The sequence below is a fragment of the Mirounga leonina genome, unplaced genomic scaffold (assembly GCF_011800145.1).
Source record: "Mirounga leonina isolate KUSES-001 unplaced genomic scaffold, KU_Mleo_1.0 Mir_168, whole genome shotgun sequence".
In the NCBI taxonomy this organism is placed as follows: domain Eukaryota; kingdom Metazoa; phylum Chordata; class Mammalia; order Carnivora; family Phocidae; genus Mirounga; species Mirounga leonina.
In genome coordinates, this window is record NW_023270426.1 from 29,539,924 (window position 1) to 29,558,828 (window position 18,905).

At 36.5% G+C, this 18,905-nt stretch overlaps 1 protein-coding gene across 6 annotated transcripts in view; it reads left to right on the forward strand.

The window, feature by feature from the left end:
* TCERG1 (transcription elongation regulator 1) overlaps window positions 1–18,905 on the forward strand; it is a 62,312-nt gene that overhangs the window by 9,763 nt on the left and 33,644 nt on the right. For 4 of the 6 annotated variants that reach the window (XR_004680906.1, XM_035014400.1, XM_035014401.1 and 1 more), the window contains 6 exons: window positions 427–832; window positions 5,110–5,352; window positions 9,682–9,744; window positions 10,913–11,113; window positions 11,827–11,939; window positions 12,700–12,788. Coding sequence is in view for 5 of the 6 variants with exons in the window: in XM_035014400.1 (XP_034870291.1) it covers window positions 427–832; window positions 5,110–5,352; window positions 9,682–9,744; window positions 10,913–11,113; window positions 11,827–11,939; window positions 12,700–12,788 (1,115 nt within the window). In the remaining variant the exon portion in view is untranslated. The remainder of the gene's footprint in view (window positions 1–426; window positions 833–5,109; window positions 5,353–9,681; window positions 9,745–10,912; window positions 11,114–11,826; window positions 11,940–12,699; window positions 12,789–18,905) is intronic. The other 2 variants (XM_035014402.1, XM_035014403.1) reach the window with 1 other exon arrangement.

The following is an 18,905-nucleotide window of genomic DNA, read 5'->3' on the forward strand; positions in this document are numbered from 1 at the left end:
TACCTGTGAAGTGTTGTCTACCAAGGAAGCTTGCCTGAGCCAAGGAGTTGAGGGTTTCCAGGGAATTGTGGGAGCCCTTCTAAAATTCAGGTGTCCAAATGCCAGTCAGGGCCAACTCTGCAAGCAAGGCTTTCTAAGGAGAGCAGTCTGAGGCCTTCTCAGTTAAGTTTGTGCACAAAATACAACCTTGGTTTTCCTTTTTGTGTTAAAAATACAGAGCGCTCATTATAGAAAATTAGGGGAAGGGGAGAAAGGAGGGGAAAATTACCTCTAGTATCAGTACACCAACAGCCAATTTCCATGTACTTCTCTTTTCTAAGTTTTTTTTTTTTTTAATACCTTTTAAGACAGGATGTAGTTGCATTAGTGTTTTTTTAATGATAGTTGACAGATTCTGGGATACCAACGATTCTGCTTCCTCTGCAGGTTTATTATTATAATGCTCGGACACGTGAATCTGCATGGACCAAACCAGATGGAGTTAAGGTTATTCAGCAGTCAGAACTGACACCTATGCTTGCAGCCCAGGCTCAGGTTCAGGCCCAAGCCCAGGCCCAGGCCCAGGCCCAGGCGCAGGCGCAGGCGCAGGCACAAGCACAAGCTCAAGCGCAGGCCCAGGCGCAGGCCCAGGCTCAGGCACAAGCACAGGCTCAGGCGCAGGCCCAAGCGCAGGCCCAGGTGCAGGCGCAAGTACAAGCACAAGCAGTAGGAGCTTCCACCCCTACAACCAGTAGCCCAGCACCTGCAGTGTCCACTTCAACATCATCATCCACCCCATCCTCTACCACTTCTACCACAACAACTGCCTCTTCGGTTTCGCAGACAGTATCAAGTGAGTACCAGCCAGCATGTGTTTTCATTTAGGGGCTAGAGAAATGGACAAGTAGGGACTGCATTGCAAAATGATGCTAGTGTTTCAGGTGTGATCCTTGATGTTACTTAAAATACATTTTTGACACTAAGACTTCTGGGTTAAAAAAAGAACAGGAATTTAAATTAGTAGAAGAAATTATTTGTCCTGTTGGCGTTCATGAAGCTAAACTGGGAAGTGCAGAGGTAGCTATTCCATCTCAGCCAACAGTAATGCTGGGTGCTGTGGGGTTTGTAAAATAAGCGTAAGTCTTTGTTCCTGCCTTACAGGACTTTCAGTTTTTCTAATTGAGGCAAGAATAATGTATGTGGAACAATTAGGGAGTAGTGTGCCCAGTTATACAGTGAAAATAGAAGGTGGTAGGAATTTAAGAAAAGGGAGAGATGAGTAATGGGTGGACAGACTATGTGGGTATTGAGATTGATCATGAAGGATGTGTGGTGGGATTTGAGTAGATTTCAAAGTAAAGAGATCTTTCTGGTAGGGGGAACAGCATAAACAAAGGTCAGGAGGTGAGGATAAATGCAATTTATGGGATTGTTAAGAAAGTCTTTTGAGGTGGGGGGTGGTTTATATTGGTAAACACATTTATTCAGAGTGAGACCAGGTTACGAAGAGTTTTAAGAACTAGCCATATGGGTGAGGCAGGTAGGTTCCAGGGGTCCAGTATAAGTGCAGTGTTCTGGAACATTTTTCTGGCGTTCTTTTTTTTGGGGGGGGGGTAGTTATTGAAATAAGGAAAGTTATTAGGAACTTTTTAGTAATTTCGTGTAGAGGTAGGTAGGTCCTAGAATGGGATACAGGCAGATGTATGAGGAGCAGAGATAGAAGCAGTCAGAAATGAAAGAGAATTTTCATGTATAACGTCACAGAGGCCCCAGGGTTAGACCTTTCCTAAAAAGATGAGAGGGGATTATAGCAGATTTTAGGAATGAGAAGAGAATTATTAATTTGCTTAAAAGATTGTCATTAATATTAACACTACTAGTTTTGGGAGGTTTTTGTTTGTATTTTTATATATATGGTACTGCTTAATCTTTAGGCTGAGGTTGAGCCCCAAAATATTTAAATAAGGATTTTATTGATTTGATTATTTTGTTTTGATACTGGTATGAAGATACATAGTTAACCCTATAGGTGATTAGAAGTTGGATTATTTTGCTACCTGGATAATAGATGAGAATAAGAAAAGATGGCTTCAGGGACTTGGGAGTTATTAATGTCTTTTATCCTATAAGAAATATGTGAGAGAGATTAAATCATAACAGATTCAGATTGGATTGGAGTAACTGAAGAAGTAAGGTACACCTAATACAGAGACAGTTTTTTAACAGCTGTGCTTGATATAGTTTAGATAGGTTGGGGGAAAATGCACTTAGTAGGAAGATGTAAATAATGCTTTACATCTTGATTAGCTAAGGTGGATTCTGATATGGAAATATAACTGACAGTTACTAGCTGGCTGAGGGGTTTCCCTTCTCATAGGCTAGTGTTTCTAAAAACCTGTGTGGTAAGGCAGGAAACTACCAGTTTTTATGGGGTACCTGTGCTGGTAATGACAGAAGGAAATTAATAAAAGCATTGCAGTTCTGTGTGGAGGCTCTGTGTTGCTTATGCTTTTGTTCCCTTCCTTCTTAGGAAGGAGAAGTAGTAGTACTTTGTTTTAAAGAAGGTTGGTAGCAGAATACTTTAACTGTCGTATATGTATTCCGTTTCTGTATCAGAGTGGTCTGTCCAGAGGTCCATAGCTGTCTTGCTGCTATGAACTATTCTATTCAGAACTCTGGTTTGTCATTTTTTGCACTGCTGTTCACTGATTGGGAGGCCCTTATTCTAAGAACAGAGTAGCAAAAACATGTTCTTTTTACTGCCCTTAAACATCACTTTTGATGTTCTTTCTGAGTATTCCTGATGCCTGTTTTTATTTCACTTGATTCAGTATCCTGAAGTGTTGTCATACTACAGTCTTAGTATTTCTCCATCTGTTGTAGTAACTTGTCTTTTTTAATTAAGATCTGAGGCTGGATTAGAAGTATATTTGGGGTCTAGCCTTTCACTAGTTATTTTAGCAAAAGGTGTTAGTAGGAGTTTAGTGACCATTAAGTTCTAGCTCCCATTCTCCCAGCTTCCCATTGAATTCTTTCATTGCCTTTATGTCTTTCCTCTCATGACTCATGGCCACTAATCAGATTTAGAAAATCCTGTGTCAGCAGGAGGAGTGGGTTGAGTGAATAACTTTTTGCCATCTCCACGGGTGTTCCTTTCCATTTGAAATTTGATGATTTTGTAACTCCTATTCTTTTCCTGAGTATAGTACTTTTTATCGTACTTCTGATTATATCTAAATATTATTACCATAACATTTAAAAAAAATGTAATTGTATGAACTGCAGTATAGTCCTGTGGGTAAATGGAAATAAAAATTAAGAAATTTATATTTTAGCCCCAGTTCAGCATAAACTCATTTTATCCTGTGCAAGTTTGTGAAAAATGCTGATGAAATCCTCCTTCTCAGGGAAGTTGGGAAGAATAACTAGACATATTTTCAGCCATTACAGTAGATTACAGATGCTAAGTGGTATATTTATGGGACTGGGCAAATGTTGCATGTGATTTGTATTTTTCACACTGTTATAAAATTATATTAATATGATACTGTACCCTAAGGCTAGGTCTATGCTAGACCAACAATTCATTCCTGGGCCCCTGAAGATACTTGTTTGGCCCTGCTGTCTATTTAGCCAAGGTGAGTCCCTCATTAACAAGTATGAAATTGCTCACATCTTCCCAGCCTAAGTGAGTTTTTCATTATTAGGAGCTGAAAAAAGATAACAAATTTTGTCAGGTGGATTATTGGGTGGCTTGTATTCAATAGCGTGCTTTCCCTTAGAATAAAATTGGCATAAAGATTGGGAATGCACTGTTCTTTTCATTTAATTTGATAAATTCATTCTTAGTCCAGTATAGGTAGTTTAAAAATGAAGTATTTGTTACCAGTGAGTTACCAAAATGAATTTTGTTTTGGAACTAAGTGGGTTATAAATAAATAACAAAAATGTTTTATAATACTTGAGAACTGAAACTTTTTACAAAGTATAAAATACAGATTTTATTTTTTGGGTCACAATTTGATTTTAAATGTGATAAATAGAGATGAAATGTTTTATTTTTGGTACTTAAAAATAATGTATTAGAATCAGATTATCCCAAATTTCATATTCTCCTGGTCTCTCACACTGGAAACATGAGTTATTTTTATTTTTTCTTTTTTTACCTTTTTATTTTGAAATAATTGTAGAGAAACGCAACTTGTTTTTTACTCCATTTGTTCATACTCAGTCATCAGTTATTGCATATCTTTTTCTCACTGTTCTTCCTTGCTTGGATAGTTCCAGATAGGTTGAAATTGATTTTCCCACCTCTGTTCTTCCTTTTCTTCCCATTCATCTGTCAGATTAATTCATCAAATGAACACTGCTTAATTCTCTTCCATACAGAAACCTTCATTTTGCCTCCCCTAGACCTCTTTTATGCTCACAAAGTGACACGAATAACACATGAATGCATTCTTAAAAAAATTTAAGCTCTAATGAACGATATGTAGCAAAATGTGAAAGGCATACACAGATGTAGTACCTACATTTTGGTGTGCATTCTGTTAGGTCAGATTTGTACATTTACCTTAGTTCTTCCCTTTCACTACCCAGTAAAGTGCCGAAACCCTAGTCTTCTGCCAGAGCCTTGTACTTTATGCCCCTGGCCTGCCTTTCCAGCCATAACTCACTGGTTCTTTTGATATGCCTAGTGTTTTACTAGTTGACTGCTTGCTTTGTATTTTCTAAATAATTCCTTGTTGTTATCTCCTCTTTGCTTTTACTCACTTTTCCCACTACTTGCTTATTTTCTCCTCCTACTTTGTCATTGTCCTTGTTGAAATCCTAATCTTTCAAGGCCTGTCATCACAGTATACAATTTTCTGTACCCTCTCACAGTTAGAAATGGTCTTTGCGTCTTGATTTACACTCCTGTACATTTATCCCATTTCACTTTGTATTTTAGTTATTTTTTGTATTTCATTTAACCGACTATTTTCAAGCTTCTTGAAGACAGAGACCTTGTTACAAATTTCTTGCAGTGCATGGAATGGGCCCTTAAATACTGAATGAGTGAATGATGAATGAATATAGCGAAATGGTTTATGAAGGAGTGATACATATTTTTGTTTTATCTTTTATCAGCACCCACAACACAAGATCAGACCCCAAGTTCTGCTGTTTCAGTTGCCACGCCTACAGTTAGTGTTTCAACTCCTGCTCCTACAGCCACACCTGTGCAAACTGTTCCCCAGCCGCATCCCCAGACGTTACCTCCTGCTGTTCCTCATTCAGTACCTCAGCCAGCAGCAGCAATACCTGCTTTTCCACCAGTAATGGTACCTCCGTTTCGTGTTCCCCTTCCTGGCATGCCAATTCCACTTCCAGGTAAACCAATAGATTCTAATAGTCCTTTCCAGCTATGTTTTCATATTGTCAGTTAGTTTGTTCTCATGTGTCTGTTGCATTTGAAATTTGCCTTGAATCTCACCTGTTTGAAATGTTTTTTGAAAGATTCATGGCTAACTGCAATATTTTCTCTTCAGTTTTGGTAACTGTCCTTTTTTTGTTGTTGTTTACATGTCTTAAAATTAGAGCCACATTTGAAGTTACACTCATTTTTGGATAATGGCCTCAGTGAGTTAAAAATGATCATCTTTTCATGTAACTATGTTCAAATGCAATATCTTTAAAGGATTGAGTCTGTGAAGTTGAGAACTTACAAGTCATTACTAGCTAATACAAATTGAGTGATTTTATATATTGTGCCCTGTTCTAAGCACCTTACATGTAATAACTCAGTTTAATTTTTGCAACCATCGTATGAGGTAGGTACACAGACAGATTAAATGACTTGCCCATGGTCACATAGCTGATAAGTGATGATGTTGGGATATGAGCTGAGCACTCCAGACCCGAATACCATGCTCTTAATAACTGTGCTATACTGGGAAGAAAATGTGAATCACTTAACTGTAAGAAATTCATCTAAAGCAAAACCAGAACTTTTCCTTGTAACATGAAGTGAAGTGAAGTATAATTTGCATCATTTAAACATTTAAATAGGTATAGTGAGATTGTGGCGTAGAATTTTTCCTGTAGGGATTAAACAGTGATAGTGTCGGGCATCCTAATTTGAATGCTTTTGGCAAACACATTTAACCCTTAATCCATGGTCTCTTCTCCTAGTATTACAGTTTGAAGCTTTCATACCTTAGCTCAAGTCACAGGTCTAGTGTATAGCAAGGATGGATAGAATGTAGGCCTCTTGTCTCCCAGTTTCATATTCCTCATGCTATCTATTATTGCTGTTTTATTGTACTAGTTTTTATGTAAGAATAGGGTTGTAGTACAGCTGTTTCTTAGATTTGTACATATTTTAAATATCGCTATTGTTCTAATTGTCTTTTTCCTTGTGACTGCTTGGAAAAGAAGCAGCCACTTAGGTATTGCACCTTAGCAAGAAAGAAACCAAAAATTTTAAGAATTAGGGAGGTTTTTTCCCCTAAGGAAAACCTTTCGCATATTGTTGATGTAGTGTTAGATAATTAAATACCCAATATGTGATGTTTAAGAAACTCAAATCATTTAAAAGTAAGAAGAAAACCAAAAATGTTTCCTCGTACTAGGGATTATCCTTTTTCTAAATTAAATTTTAAGACAAACTGCTGGATAATTGCCTCTGGATATACTTTTGGTAGAAAACCAGGTGATACATGGGGACTAGGTTGACACTGGTCATAAGCTCTCACAGTCTTGCTCTGCTTTGGGATCAAGGACAGTATTCAGACCATATACTGGATTCTGAATCATCTGAAGGAGCTGGGGTTGTGAATTCTGTAGAGAGAAGATTGAGGCATAGCATGGTGATGTTACCGAAGTATTTGAGAGGTTTTGTAAATGGACTTTTGTTTTGCTTTGGAGGTTCTTAATAGGGACCAGTGGGTGAAAAGTACAGAGTAGCAAAATTCATTTCTATAGACTGTTGAATTTTATCACAATAAAATCCCTTTACTTATAGGTCTGTTTTGATATGGTCTTCTCTGACCCTCACCCCATCTTTAAGTTTTAAAACAGATGGTGGTGACCATTTGATCAAGCGAGGTGGTACTTACGAAGTTTAGTAGTAAAAGGCATTTAATAAATGACAGTCACTAATGTCATTTTGTAGGTCATTTGGAAGAGAGCTTGAGTTAGATAATCTGTAAAATTTTGTCCAAGATGCCAAGATTCCTTGAAGAGTTAATGTCTTATAGAAAATAATAATATTTGTTTATATGGTAAGGCATCTTTGATATTATGAATTCATTTTCTCATTTTCCCTTTTAACTCAGTTTTCCAAGGTGCTTTAGTGGGAGAAAAAAAGGGAAAAGACAACTTGTTTTTCTCTTCCCCAAATCTTTTATACACAGCTCTTTTTGTTTCTCTTTATCAATTTGGCAGTAAGGTAAACAGGAAAGATTTGGATGTGATTTATCCTGGAGCTTTAAGTTCTCTCTGTAATAGCAGTGTATGGCTCTAATGAGGATGATTAAGGAAAGGATAATCAAATAAGATGAAGGAAAAGAGTGGAAGAATTAAGTCTAAGACTATAAAATCTTACTTGGAATTTTAAGAAACTTACTGACATCAGAACTATTCAGAATGCTAAATGGAATTTTCTAATTTCCTAGTAGAACATAACTTGAGAATAAAGTTACAGGAAGATTGAATAGATGCTCCCTTTGGATTTTTTTAAATTTTATTTTTTAAATTTGTTTATTAGAGCAAGAGCCAGCACGAGCAGAGGGAGAGGGAGGGAGATAGAGAATTCTCAAGCAGACTCCCTGCTGAGTATGGAGCCTGACATGGGGCTCCATCTCACGACTCCGAGATCATGACCTGAGCCAAAATTGAGAGTTGGATGCTTAACCAGCTAAGGCACCCAGACGTCCTAGATGCTCCCTTTAAATAGAGGTTTAAAAATTTAGATGTGTGGCAGTTTTGTGAGTCTTATGTATGTAGTTACCCTCAAAGAAAACCTTAAGTTTATCTTTTTAGCTTGAGAAGAAACACATATGACCTTTCAGTATGGTCTCTTTGTTGTCAGTCAAATACAGGAGTTCTGTGTTGGCCCAGTTGATCCTTAACAATGGCACTTAGGCCTAAATATGAATAGATTTGATTTTCTTCTGTTTAAGTTGAATAGTTAAAATTACCTTTTGGCGGGTGGTTTTGGAGAACATTGTTTGAGGGAAAAAAAGTTCATGTATTCTAAGAATTGAATTTCCAGGCCTGACTTACTAGGTTCAGTGGTCCTGCAGATGGCAGTATTTATACTAATTTAAACCTAATATGTGGTGTAACTTCTTTAACCAAATGAATTTTTCCATTGCTTTCTTTTAACATTAAGGAAGACAGAACCATACATATGACTTAACTCAGCATGCTTTTATGATCCAGTGCCTTTGTTTTAGTTTCAAAGGTAATAGAAATTTTAGCTCTAATATTCTTTACTTAAAATAGTAAATAAGAAATTAAAGGCATTTTTCAAAAATTGGCAGTATTTTTGTGTGTGTGTGCGTGAACTTAGGTACATTATTTACAAACCCAGGGGTTTAATTTCAGTTTTCAACTCTAAGAGAAATTTCTTTTCCTATACTTTAGTGGGGAAAATAGTATATTATTTTAAATTTTCATTGGTACTAAACTAGGTTTAGTTTTTTCAGCCAAACAAATAGAAATTAAAACTAAGTCCCCCAACTCCTTTTCTTCCTGCGTTCAGCCTTCAGCCTTTTCCTTTAAAAATTTTTTTCTAATTCACACTTAATTTTGGATTTCTTCCATTAATCAGTCTTAGTTTTCCAGCTTTTCCTTTCATTCCCTTTTTATCACCATTGTAATGCATCATGATGAGTCTTCATTCTTCTAAGAACTGTACGTAATTTCCATTCTTTGATACAAGTGCTGCTTCTGTAGTTGGCTTAAATGATAGAGGTTTCTGAACAATCAGCCCATGTAGTCATTAGTGCTACTAAAGGGGCTTTATTTTTCTTCACATGTTAGCCTGCTTGCACACTGTTTCAGGCCTGTGACATTCCACAGAGCAGGTCCTAAACGTGGATATTTTGTCATTAGTTGGATGCTACCCTTCTTTTCATCTCAGCCCTTTTATTTAAAGTATTTGCGTTGGAATTTTGAATCCATCTCATACCTTCCTTCCTTCCTTTCCCTTGTACCCCTCTTTGTCCTGTTGTATTCTTTTTCTCCTTCTGCATGGTTATGCTCCATGCCTCAGCTTCTGCATGTAGTTCCCACTTAGCAGCAGCACAGAGAAGACGTCTTGTCAGTGTCATGCTGCATCTGCCTTTCACTGGTGTCTAAGCAACAGCAGCATGGGTTTGATGTCCTGTGGGGAAATGTCCCACACGAGAACTTGTTATACATTTGTAATGAAGGGGCTCCCTTCATTGAATTTAAACTCTCAAGACTCCTTCAAATACTATCAGAGCTGGTTTGATAAAAAGGTAATTGATGCTATAATGTAGAATTAGTTATCATTGGATTTGGCACCACTTCCCACAAAATGTCAGACAAAAAGAAATTCTACTCCATTCCTGGTCTTTTTCATTGGAAATAGCATTCTAAATTGTAGTGGTAAATTACTTCCCTGAATCCCAGTGGTAGCCGACATACCATGGCAGCTTTCCAACGTATGCTTGCTTATCCATTTTACAGGTGTAGCAATGATGCAAATAGTCAGCTGCCCGTATGTAAAGACAGTCGCTACCACCAAGACCGGTAATTTTTAAAACCATCTTAGTTTGTTTTGTCTGTAAGTTGGCATGGTAGTGAATGTTGTTGTTTATCCTTTTATTTATTTATTTTTGCCCAAGTGAGTGGATTTTTTTATATTTTTCTTTTTAATGAGCAGTATAAATGCAGTTGTCATATTTGGCCAACACTTAATTTTCCCAATTGCCTGTAGTATTAGCTTCTTTGGTTCACAAAAGCAAATAAGGTCAGATCACTTTATATCTTAATTTTTGTAATAAGTGTAAACAACTTCATTCTCATGTTCATAACATTTAATTTTATTTTTGATGTGTGTTTTTAAGTTAAATATAAAAAAATCATTTCCATGTGTAAAGTGATGTGATTATGCTTGCATGCTAGTGAGTATATGTGTGTGAATATTTGTGTATATAGTATAAATTTACATTTGAAACTTACTGAAGATAGCTACCTGAAACTTAAATTTTGGAATAGGATATGAGGGTTTTTTTTTTTTTTTTCAATTTGGATTCGTATATCCTTAATTATTTTTGTGTAATGTCAGCTTGTGTAGCTGTCTTGTAAAAAAAAAAAAAAATAATTTTGACTTACCTTTTAAAAAACAGAAGAAACTGCCTTTTTTTTTTTTTTTTAAGGAAAAGACTAAACTGACAGTTAACAGGGACATCTAACTTAATCACTTAGTATATTAACGTGGATTTGATAATAAACTCAGTCATTTACTTTAAAACTGAGAATTTTATTCATACCCTTTTAGGTACCTTAGAACTAGAAAGTAATTTGCCTCAGGAAATATGCTCAGGAAATATGTTTGTTGTCTTGATTTCATTAGAATTTGAGAAATTCTTTATAAAAATATATTTCTCGTCACGTACAGAATGTGTCATGATTTTTATAATTATTGTTAGGACTTCATCATAACTTCAATCCAAATTTTTGACTGTTCTTAAGGTACTTCTTGGGTTGAATTTCTGAATCTAATTGAATTTAGATCTTAGAACTAAACCAGGGAAATAGGGTTAATTAATTAAATCACATTTAAATAAGTTGTTTTTGTTCCAACTGGCTCATTCTTTTATTAATATTTAATAGAAAGATGTAGCTCATATTTTAAAGTTTCATTTTGCTATACAATTTGATACTTGGACCTAACTTTGTATTATTCTTCTTTTAGGTGTGTTGCCAGGCATGGCCCCTCCTATCGTACCTATGATACACCCCCAGGTTGCTATTGCAGCTTCCCCTGCTACCTTAGCTGGAGCGACGGCAGTTTCTGAGTGGACTGAGTATAAAACAGCGGATGGAAAGACGTATTACTATAATAATAGAACATTAGAATCAACCTGGGAAAAACCCCAAGAGCTAAAGGAAAAAGGTATAATTTTAATGACTTGTTGAGACGTAGTAAAAGCTATGATACAATAAATAGAATGCTATTTGAAATTCTGAGTTAATTCCTTTTTTAACACATTTGAAGGATTTACTAATTCTATAGTTGTTGGATTATTTGTATCAAATTGATAAATATGTATTTAAAAAGCTAGTTCCACTTACATATTTGTCCATGATTTTTCCATCTGGAGAAATTAAATTACACATCTGTACACATATATTTCTGTGTTAGGAATTGCATAATTATTCTCCTGTGTAATTACTGAGATTGATAGTACTCTCAGGAAGAGATGTCTGTATTGCATCTGTTCTAAAGAAAGAAATGTAGGCCCTTGGAGTCTTGGATGAAGAAAACTCATATAATTTTCTGTATCACAAGTTCCTGTTTCTTAGTATCTTAGTATCTTGTCCCTTTGAGCAAAATGAATCATTGCTACAAAGGATACGTGAGTGACTTGAAAGACTGTGTCCCTCTGCAGTCAGTGATTTCTTTTCTAGTGACAGTTTTCTGCTGGTATAGCAGGGTATTTGAAGTTGACCAGTACATTATATTGAAATTGATGATACAAAGAAGAACATTTTATCTTTGTGGTTAGTAACTTCTAGTTACGGAATGTCTTAATTGCTTAGTATTTGAAAGTTCTTGGAAAATTACACCAAAGACCACTGAGTGACATTGTCTTAACTTTGTAATAGAAAAATTAGAGGAGAAGATTAAAGAGCCAATTAAAGAACCTTCTGAAGAACCTCTTCCAATGGAGACGGAGGAGGAGGACCCTAAAGAAGAGCCAATAAAGGAGATAAAGGAGGTAAAGGGCCATGACCTGTTAACCTGGGAGCCAGCATTAATTGCTGGGTACAGTTTACTTGTAATTGAAAACCCATCTGATACAGTTTTAGATAATTGTCCTTAGTCTGATTTCTGAAATTTTGGGGTTCTTTGAAGTTTGTAATTCAGTTTTTCCTGTGCAAGTTTCATTAAATTACTTCTTACAGTAAACCAAGGCCCCTAGAAAGAAAAGGCCTTGGACCAGGGCATCGACCCCAATCCCAACCTCCTGATTTATAGACTGGCACATGGTAAAAATTATAAGTACAGATTTATATTTGGGGGATGTTTTATCTGTCTTCTCCTGGCATGGAATGATCTCTATAGAGCACTAAAAGAGCTCTGCTTTTTGGAAGCTTTCTTTATTCAGTGAGGGACTAATGGTAGTCATGTTTTATTAGTAAGGAAGTTAGCAGGAGAAGGAAGTAACCTTAAATGAAGAGGTCTCATCTGATTTTCTATCTTAAGTTCTCCATTTCTGCTCCTAAGCAGATGGTTAGTGAGTCTGTAAGATAGGACCATCTGCTGTTGCTGGGGTCTGCTCTTGTAGAATTCAGCTCTGTCTAGGGAGCAAGGATTTAGAACTTTCTTAGCAATTCCTACTCAGTGTCCTCACTATGCTAGTAACAGACCTTATGTTGGTTGCACTTTGAGGTGTTCACAGTTTTACTTGTATTTGTGTAAGATTCAGGTATAGTGTTATGATACTAATGAAATGGGAGTAACATCATTTCCCATAGGAGCCCAAAGAGGAGGAGATGACTGAAGAAGAAAAGGCTGCCCAGAAGGCAAAGCCAGTAGCTACTACCCCTATTCCTGGTACTCCATGGTATGTACTTGGCTCAGTTAGTAAGTTACTTTATTTCATTCTTGTTTGCTTATTTATTGCCATATTTGGTTGTTACATGGTTTATCATATTAGAAAGAAAAGGTGCTTTAAAAAAATACATGCCAAGTAGACGTTTTTATCTAATGAGTGAGTATTTTGGTTTGTATTTCTTAAAACTCAATTGCTACATTGTCTTTCTCCTTTCATGGTACTGTCCATTAATGTTTATTGTACATAATTATAGACTTGAACTGCTGTGAGATCCTGAATCTCCTTTTTATTGAAATTTTAAAAGTTGATTTTGTACATATGCCCACATACATGATTATATTTATAGAACCGTATAGTCTGTATTTAAGTTTAATTTTTTTATTAAGTCTTCATTTACTTAATTTATTTCTTTTCTTCTTTGGTTTGGTTTTCCCTTTTCTTCTTCTCCCTGTGTCAGCGCTCTTTCCTGTTCCTGCTCCAGCCCTTGTAATCCGTATACAGTCCACATATTGCAGGGAGTTCTTCCTTACATCTTGTGATCTGTTGGTTTCCCTTCATTGTGTTTTCATTGCTTTTTCCTTTCTGTTTTTGTTATTTAAAAAATAAATATGTTACATGGAGACTCCGTCTAAATGTTATTGTTGCATCCCCTTGGTACTGTTTCAGTCTCCTGTTCCTGAACTTCTTGCAAACTAGCAAGTATATGTAGAGACCTGATCAGATTCACATGTGATCTTTTTGGCAAGACTAGTTCAGAAGTGGATGGCAGTGTCTGGAGACATTTTTGGTTGTCATAACTTGGAAGGGATTAATAGCGTGTAGCCTCTAGTTGTTAGAGGGCAGGGATGCTCCTAAATATCCTACCAGGTACAGGAGAGCTCCCTATAAGAATTAATTATTTGGCCCAAAATGTCAGTAGTGCTGAGGTTTTCACAAGAATGAGTTGGTTTGAGTAATACAAATTCATAGATTTAAATACATTTTCTTTGCTTCCATCTGTTATTATTATTACTGAAGTTCAATTGTTTCATCTTGGGCTGGGTGAAGCCTCTTAAGGTTGACTGGGGTTTTTTGTTGCAACCCTGTCTTTGATACCTTTCTTGTTTTCTACTCTGATAAAGATGTTCCTGGCTTTCTCATGTATTTCCTGTCTCAGACCTAGATTTGGCCATTTTGCTTTTTGTGGGACGTGGCATTTATAGGATCTAGGGATAGTTGTTATTACTGAATTAAGTCATTATTTTTAGACCTCTTTGGTAGACACAGATTGAAGATGCACACATTTAAAGATACATCATGTGTTCATATTACTTGCAGTTCAGATTTACAAGGTTTTTACTGAATCTCATTATCTATTTTAATTCAGCATCCCCTTTCCTGCTCAAAATCTTTTGCTGAGTGATAGCAACATAATTACTCATTTGCTTTTCTCACACACAAGTCACAGAATTATAGTACCAGCACTGTCACTAACAGTGTGATACTGAAGACACTTTTTAACCTTTGTTATCCTCACCCCACCCCACCCCCCCGTTGTTTTTTTTTTTATTTTCAAGGTATGTCACTCCAGGGATTTGTAGTCAAATACTAAGTTTTAAAGGCATTTGGAATAATTGTATTCTGTATATTTCATTCCACCAACTTGATACATAGCCTCATTTTAAAAAATTAGTAAGCAAAATATTTACCTGGATCCAAAATCAAAGTTATGGAAACAGTCTATTTAAAGAATATGTTCCTAGGTTGTGGTTTCTGAGTTTGAGTTTTGTACATGAAAAGCCAGTAATTACCTCCGAACCCCACCAGTCTGAAGCTTTGTGGACCCTCATCAGTTTTCAGGTTTGAGTCTGTCCCCAGATTAGTGGAATTTCTTTTGGAATTTGTTTAATTATTGCTTCTCTTTATCTGTTTGTTTTTCCTTTTCTGGAACATTTGTTATTTGCATGTCAAGTCTCTTATATTTATCACCCTCTAAACCTCTCTTTCTGTATGTTTTATATCTATGGTTTTTGTGTCCTGCTTTCATTTATTTTCTCACTAATCTGATATTATTAGAAAAGAATATGTGAATCCATAGAAACATATAATATGAAAGAATTATATGGAGGAAAAAATTAAAGAATTCCACTTTCCCCAAGCCTCATTAATGAAAGTTTGGTTACATATGCCTTCTGGACCCTTTGTTGTTTTGTGGACACGTGTACAGAGTTGTATGTGTGGTGTGCATGCATCTTAAAGTGTCTCAAAAACTGTATTCGTCAGTGGTTTTTACTAAATATGTCTCAAATTTTGCTATTTTTTGTAAATATAAATCTGTGTGATAGCATAGTTTTCTGTAAATGCAGAGTTTTTCTATAAGTGGATGATGAGGTTGTCCTCCCATCCCCCCCACATTAACAAAAGTTGCTTTTGCGGTTTAGAACATCCTTGTACATATTTCTTTGTGAACACATGCAAGTATTTCTGTTGGATTAATTCCTAGAGGTGAAATTGAATCAAGTGATACTGTTATTTAATATTTCCGTAGATAATGCTAGGTTGACCTCAGAAAGGTTTTGGTGCGGGGTGGGGCGGGGCAGGGCAGGCTGGACTGTGCCAGTTAATATTCCCAGCAGTAGCCTCAGTACCAGTTTTCTCTCCCTCTTACCAGTGTGGCATATTCTATTTAAATCCTTGGTAACCTTTTGAGAAAAAGATTCCCATTACGTGTTTTCAGAATGCTGGTGTAATTCAATTTATTTCATGTTCATTGGCTGTGGATTGCTTCCTTCACAGTTTCCCTCATCTTTTTTATGGACTTGTCTTTTTCTTAATGATAGGAGAGAGTTTTTTTTTTTTAAGATTTTATTTATTTGAGAGCGAGATAGCTCGGGGAGGGGGTAGGGAGAGGGATAAGTAGACTCCCTCTTGAGTGTGGAGCCAGGTGCAGGGCTCGATCCCACGACCTTGAGAACATGATTTGAGCTGAATTTAGGTGCTTAACCTACTGAGCCACCCAGATACCACAGAAGAGACCTTTTTATGCATGCTATTAACCCCTTTGATTTATTACATACATTATACTTTTTCCCTACCTGTTGATTATTGTTTTGATGTCTTGTCGCACATAAATTTTGTATTTCAATGAGATCAAATTTATTGATCTTTTATTTATAGCTTCTAGGTTCTAGGTATTTCTTAGGGACTGTCCCTCACCCCCCAGTGCAACTATATGTTCCTGGTGCTTTTATAGTCCATGTGAATACATGTAAGATAACTGCTTGTGTAAATTATTTTCCAGGTTCTGTCAGAGAAAAATGTGTTGTCAGTAGAACTTTAATTCCTTAATTTTTTTCTATTTCTCGTAAAATGGGTAAATGCTAACTTTAAGCAAAACAAATTACTCGGGGTGGCTGGCTGGTACATTCGGTGGAGCATGTGACTCTAGATCTTGGGGTTATAAGTTTCAGCCCCATGTTGGGTGTAGAGATTACTTAGAAAAAAAAAGAAAGGAGACACAACAAATTTCTTAGCTAATAAGCAGGCTGTGCCACTTCATTTGGATAGTCAGATTTTTATTAGTGTTTCTATCTCCTCATAGCTTTAAATGTTGTTCTTGAAGTAACTGTTTCTTTAGAGTTAAGAAGCTAAGTGTAAAACATGAAGTTTCATATTTTCCTTACCAGTATTGGGATTTTTTTTTTTTCCTGGTATTTTACAGCATTAGTTTGACTCTTTAAAATAAAGAGAGATCAAAATTAGAAGCATTTTTTATTCCTTAGGATCAGTAAACTTCAGTTTCTTGTCTAAGAGAGTTTTTAATGTTTTGACAAAAGTTTTTAAAGGTTATGGACTGGGACGCCTGGTGGCTCAGTCGGTTAAACGTCTGCCTTCAGTTCAGGTCATGATCCTGGGGCCGTGGGATCGAGTCCCGCATCAGGCTCCCCGCTCAGTGGGAGCCTGCTGTTCCCCCTGCTTGTGCTCTCTCTCTCTTTGACAAATAAATAAATTAAATCTTTTTAAAAAATAAAGGTTATGGACTAATTGTGGTTTTTCCATTGCTCACTGAGATTGCATCCTAGAGCTTTAGCTTGCAGTTACTTGTACAGTGTCCTGCAGAGTGCACGGTGAGGGCTGCCTGTATTTGCCGTGCTTTCCTTGTGTATTCTCTGTATTGGGTTTTAACTTAGGAAAATTGATCTTTCAAGTTTTACTCACTTTTTCATATACTGAGAATGGCACAGGGCCACTAGTTAATTAGCTCTCGTGTTTCTGTAGGTTTTTGTTGTTTCCAGAGCTTTTTGCTCCGGTATTTTATTATGAAAAAGTTGAAACCTATAGAAATGTTGAAAGAATGTTTGTAGAACAGTGAGCACCATATACTGACCTAGCTTCTACAATTAACATTTTATTCTATTTGCGTTATTATTTATTTACCATCTCTCATTGCATCTGCCAATCATTTTTTTGATAGGTTAAAAGTTGCACATATTAGTACACTTCATCCCTAAACATTTTCTCATGCGTACATGCATATTAGCACAGGCAGTTTTTTTTTTTTTTAAGACTTTATTTATTTATTAGAGAGTGAGAGAGAGTGAGTAGAGAGGGAATGGGACACGCAGGCTCTGCTGAGCGTGGAGCCCGATGTAGGGCTCGATCCCATGACGCGTGAAATCATGACCTGAACTGAAATCAAGAGTCAGATACTCAATGGACTGAGCCACCCAGGTGCCCCAGCACAGGGCAGTTTTTTGGTACAAGAATTCTTTGTTCATAATTTTTCTGTTAGTTCTGAAATGTTCTGACAGCGTCTCCACATTTATCGTTAGGACTGATGGAGTATATTAGCACACTTTGGTGTTTTGAAGCCTGCATGAATTAGTAAAATGGCATCTCTTTCCTAAAGTAGTTAGTGTTGTTAATAATTAAATAGTGTTTTAGAAACTGGCATAGAAAATTTAGGGTCGTTCCCCCCCCCCCCCCCGCAAAGTTAAACATGTGTCAAGATGGCTTAAGTATCTCAGGATTGTTCTTTTTTTAATTTTTTTTTTAAGATTTTATTTTTAATCTCTACACCCAATGTGAGGCTTGAACTCACAACGCCAAGATCAAGAGTCACATGCTCTCCCGACTGAGCCAGCCATGTGCCCCTCTCAGGATTATTCTGATGGAACATAGTATATAACATATGCTTACCCCACACCTGCTTTTATTTATTTATGTTTATAAAGATGTATTTATTTGAGAGTGAGAGAGAGAGTGCATGAGCATGAGCAACAGGGGCAATGGGAGAGGGAGAGAGATTCCCTAGCCGACTCCGTGCTGGACATGGGGCTCGATCTCACCACCCTGAGATCATGACCTGAGCTGAATCTAAGAGTCAGGACACTTAACTGACTGTGCCACCCAGGGGCCCCCACACCTGCGCTTAAAATTAATTGTAAAGAGAGGTCAAAAGTAGAAGTGTTTTGTTTTCCCGACGATCACTGAGCCTTGGTTTTTTGTTGGATTCCATGACAAAAAAAATGCATCTAGTCCCATTTCCATAAAAGATTTTGATTTAGTAGTACATTATACATTTTCTCACTTTTAAAAAAAGATTTTATTTTTAAGTAATATCTACACCCAGTGTAGGGCTCAAACTTAGAACCCCGAGATCAAGAGTTGCATGCTTTTCCGACTGAGCCAGACAGGAGCCCCCATTTTCTCATTTTTTTGTGTTACTTAAGTAAAATTGAAGTACGATGAGCAGAAATACTTGAACTTCATTTCCACAATCAAAATAAACATTTCCGGTAACCCTCAAAGTTTTCTTGTGTCCCTTTGTTATGCATCCCTCCTTCTAATCCCATCCCTAAGGATCCTTCTGTTTTCTGTTATTTTAGATTACTTTATATTTTCTAGAATGTTATGTCAAGAATCATGTATACTTTTTTTGTCTAGCTGCTTTTTAAAAATATGACAAGTATATTGAGATGATTCACATCCCATACAGTTCACTCATTTAAAGTGTACAATTCCATAATTTTTAATATATTCACAGAGTTGTGCAGCCATTACCATATTCAGTTTTAGAACATTTTCATTAGCCATTTTCATTCCCATTCCCCCCCCTTTTCCCCCCACGCCCCAGAACTTTAAGAA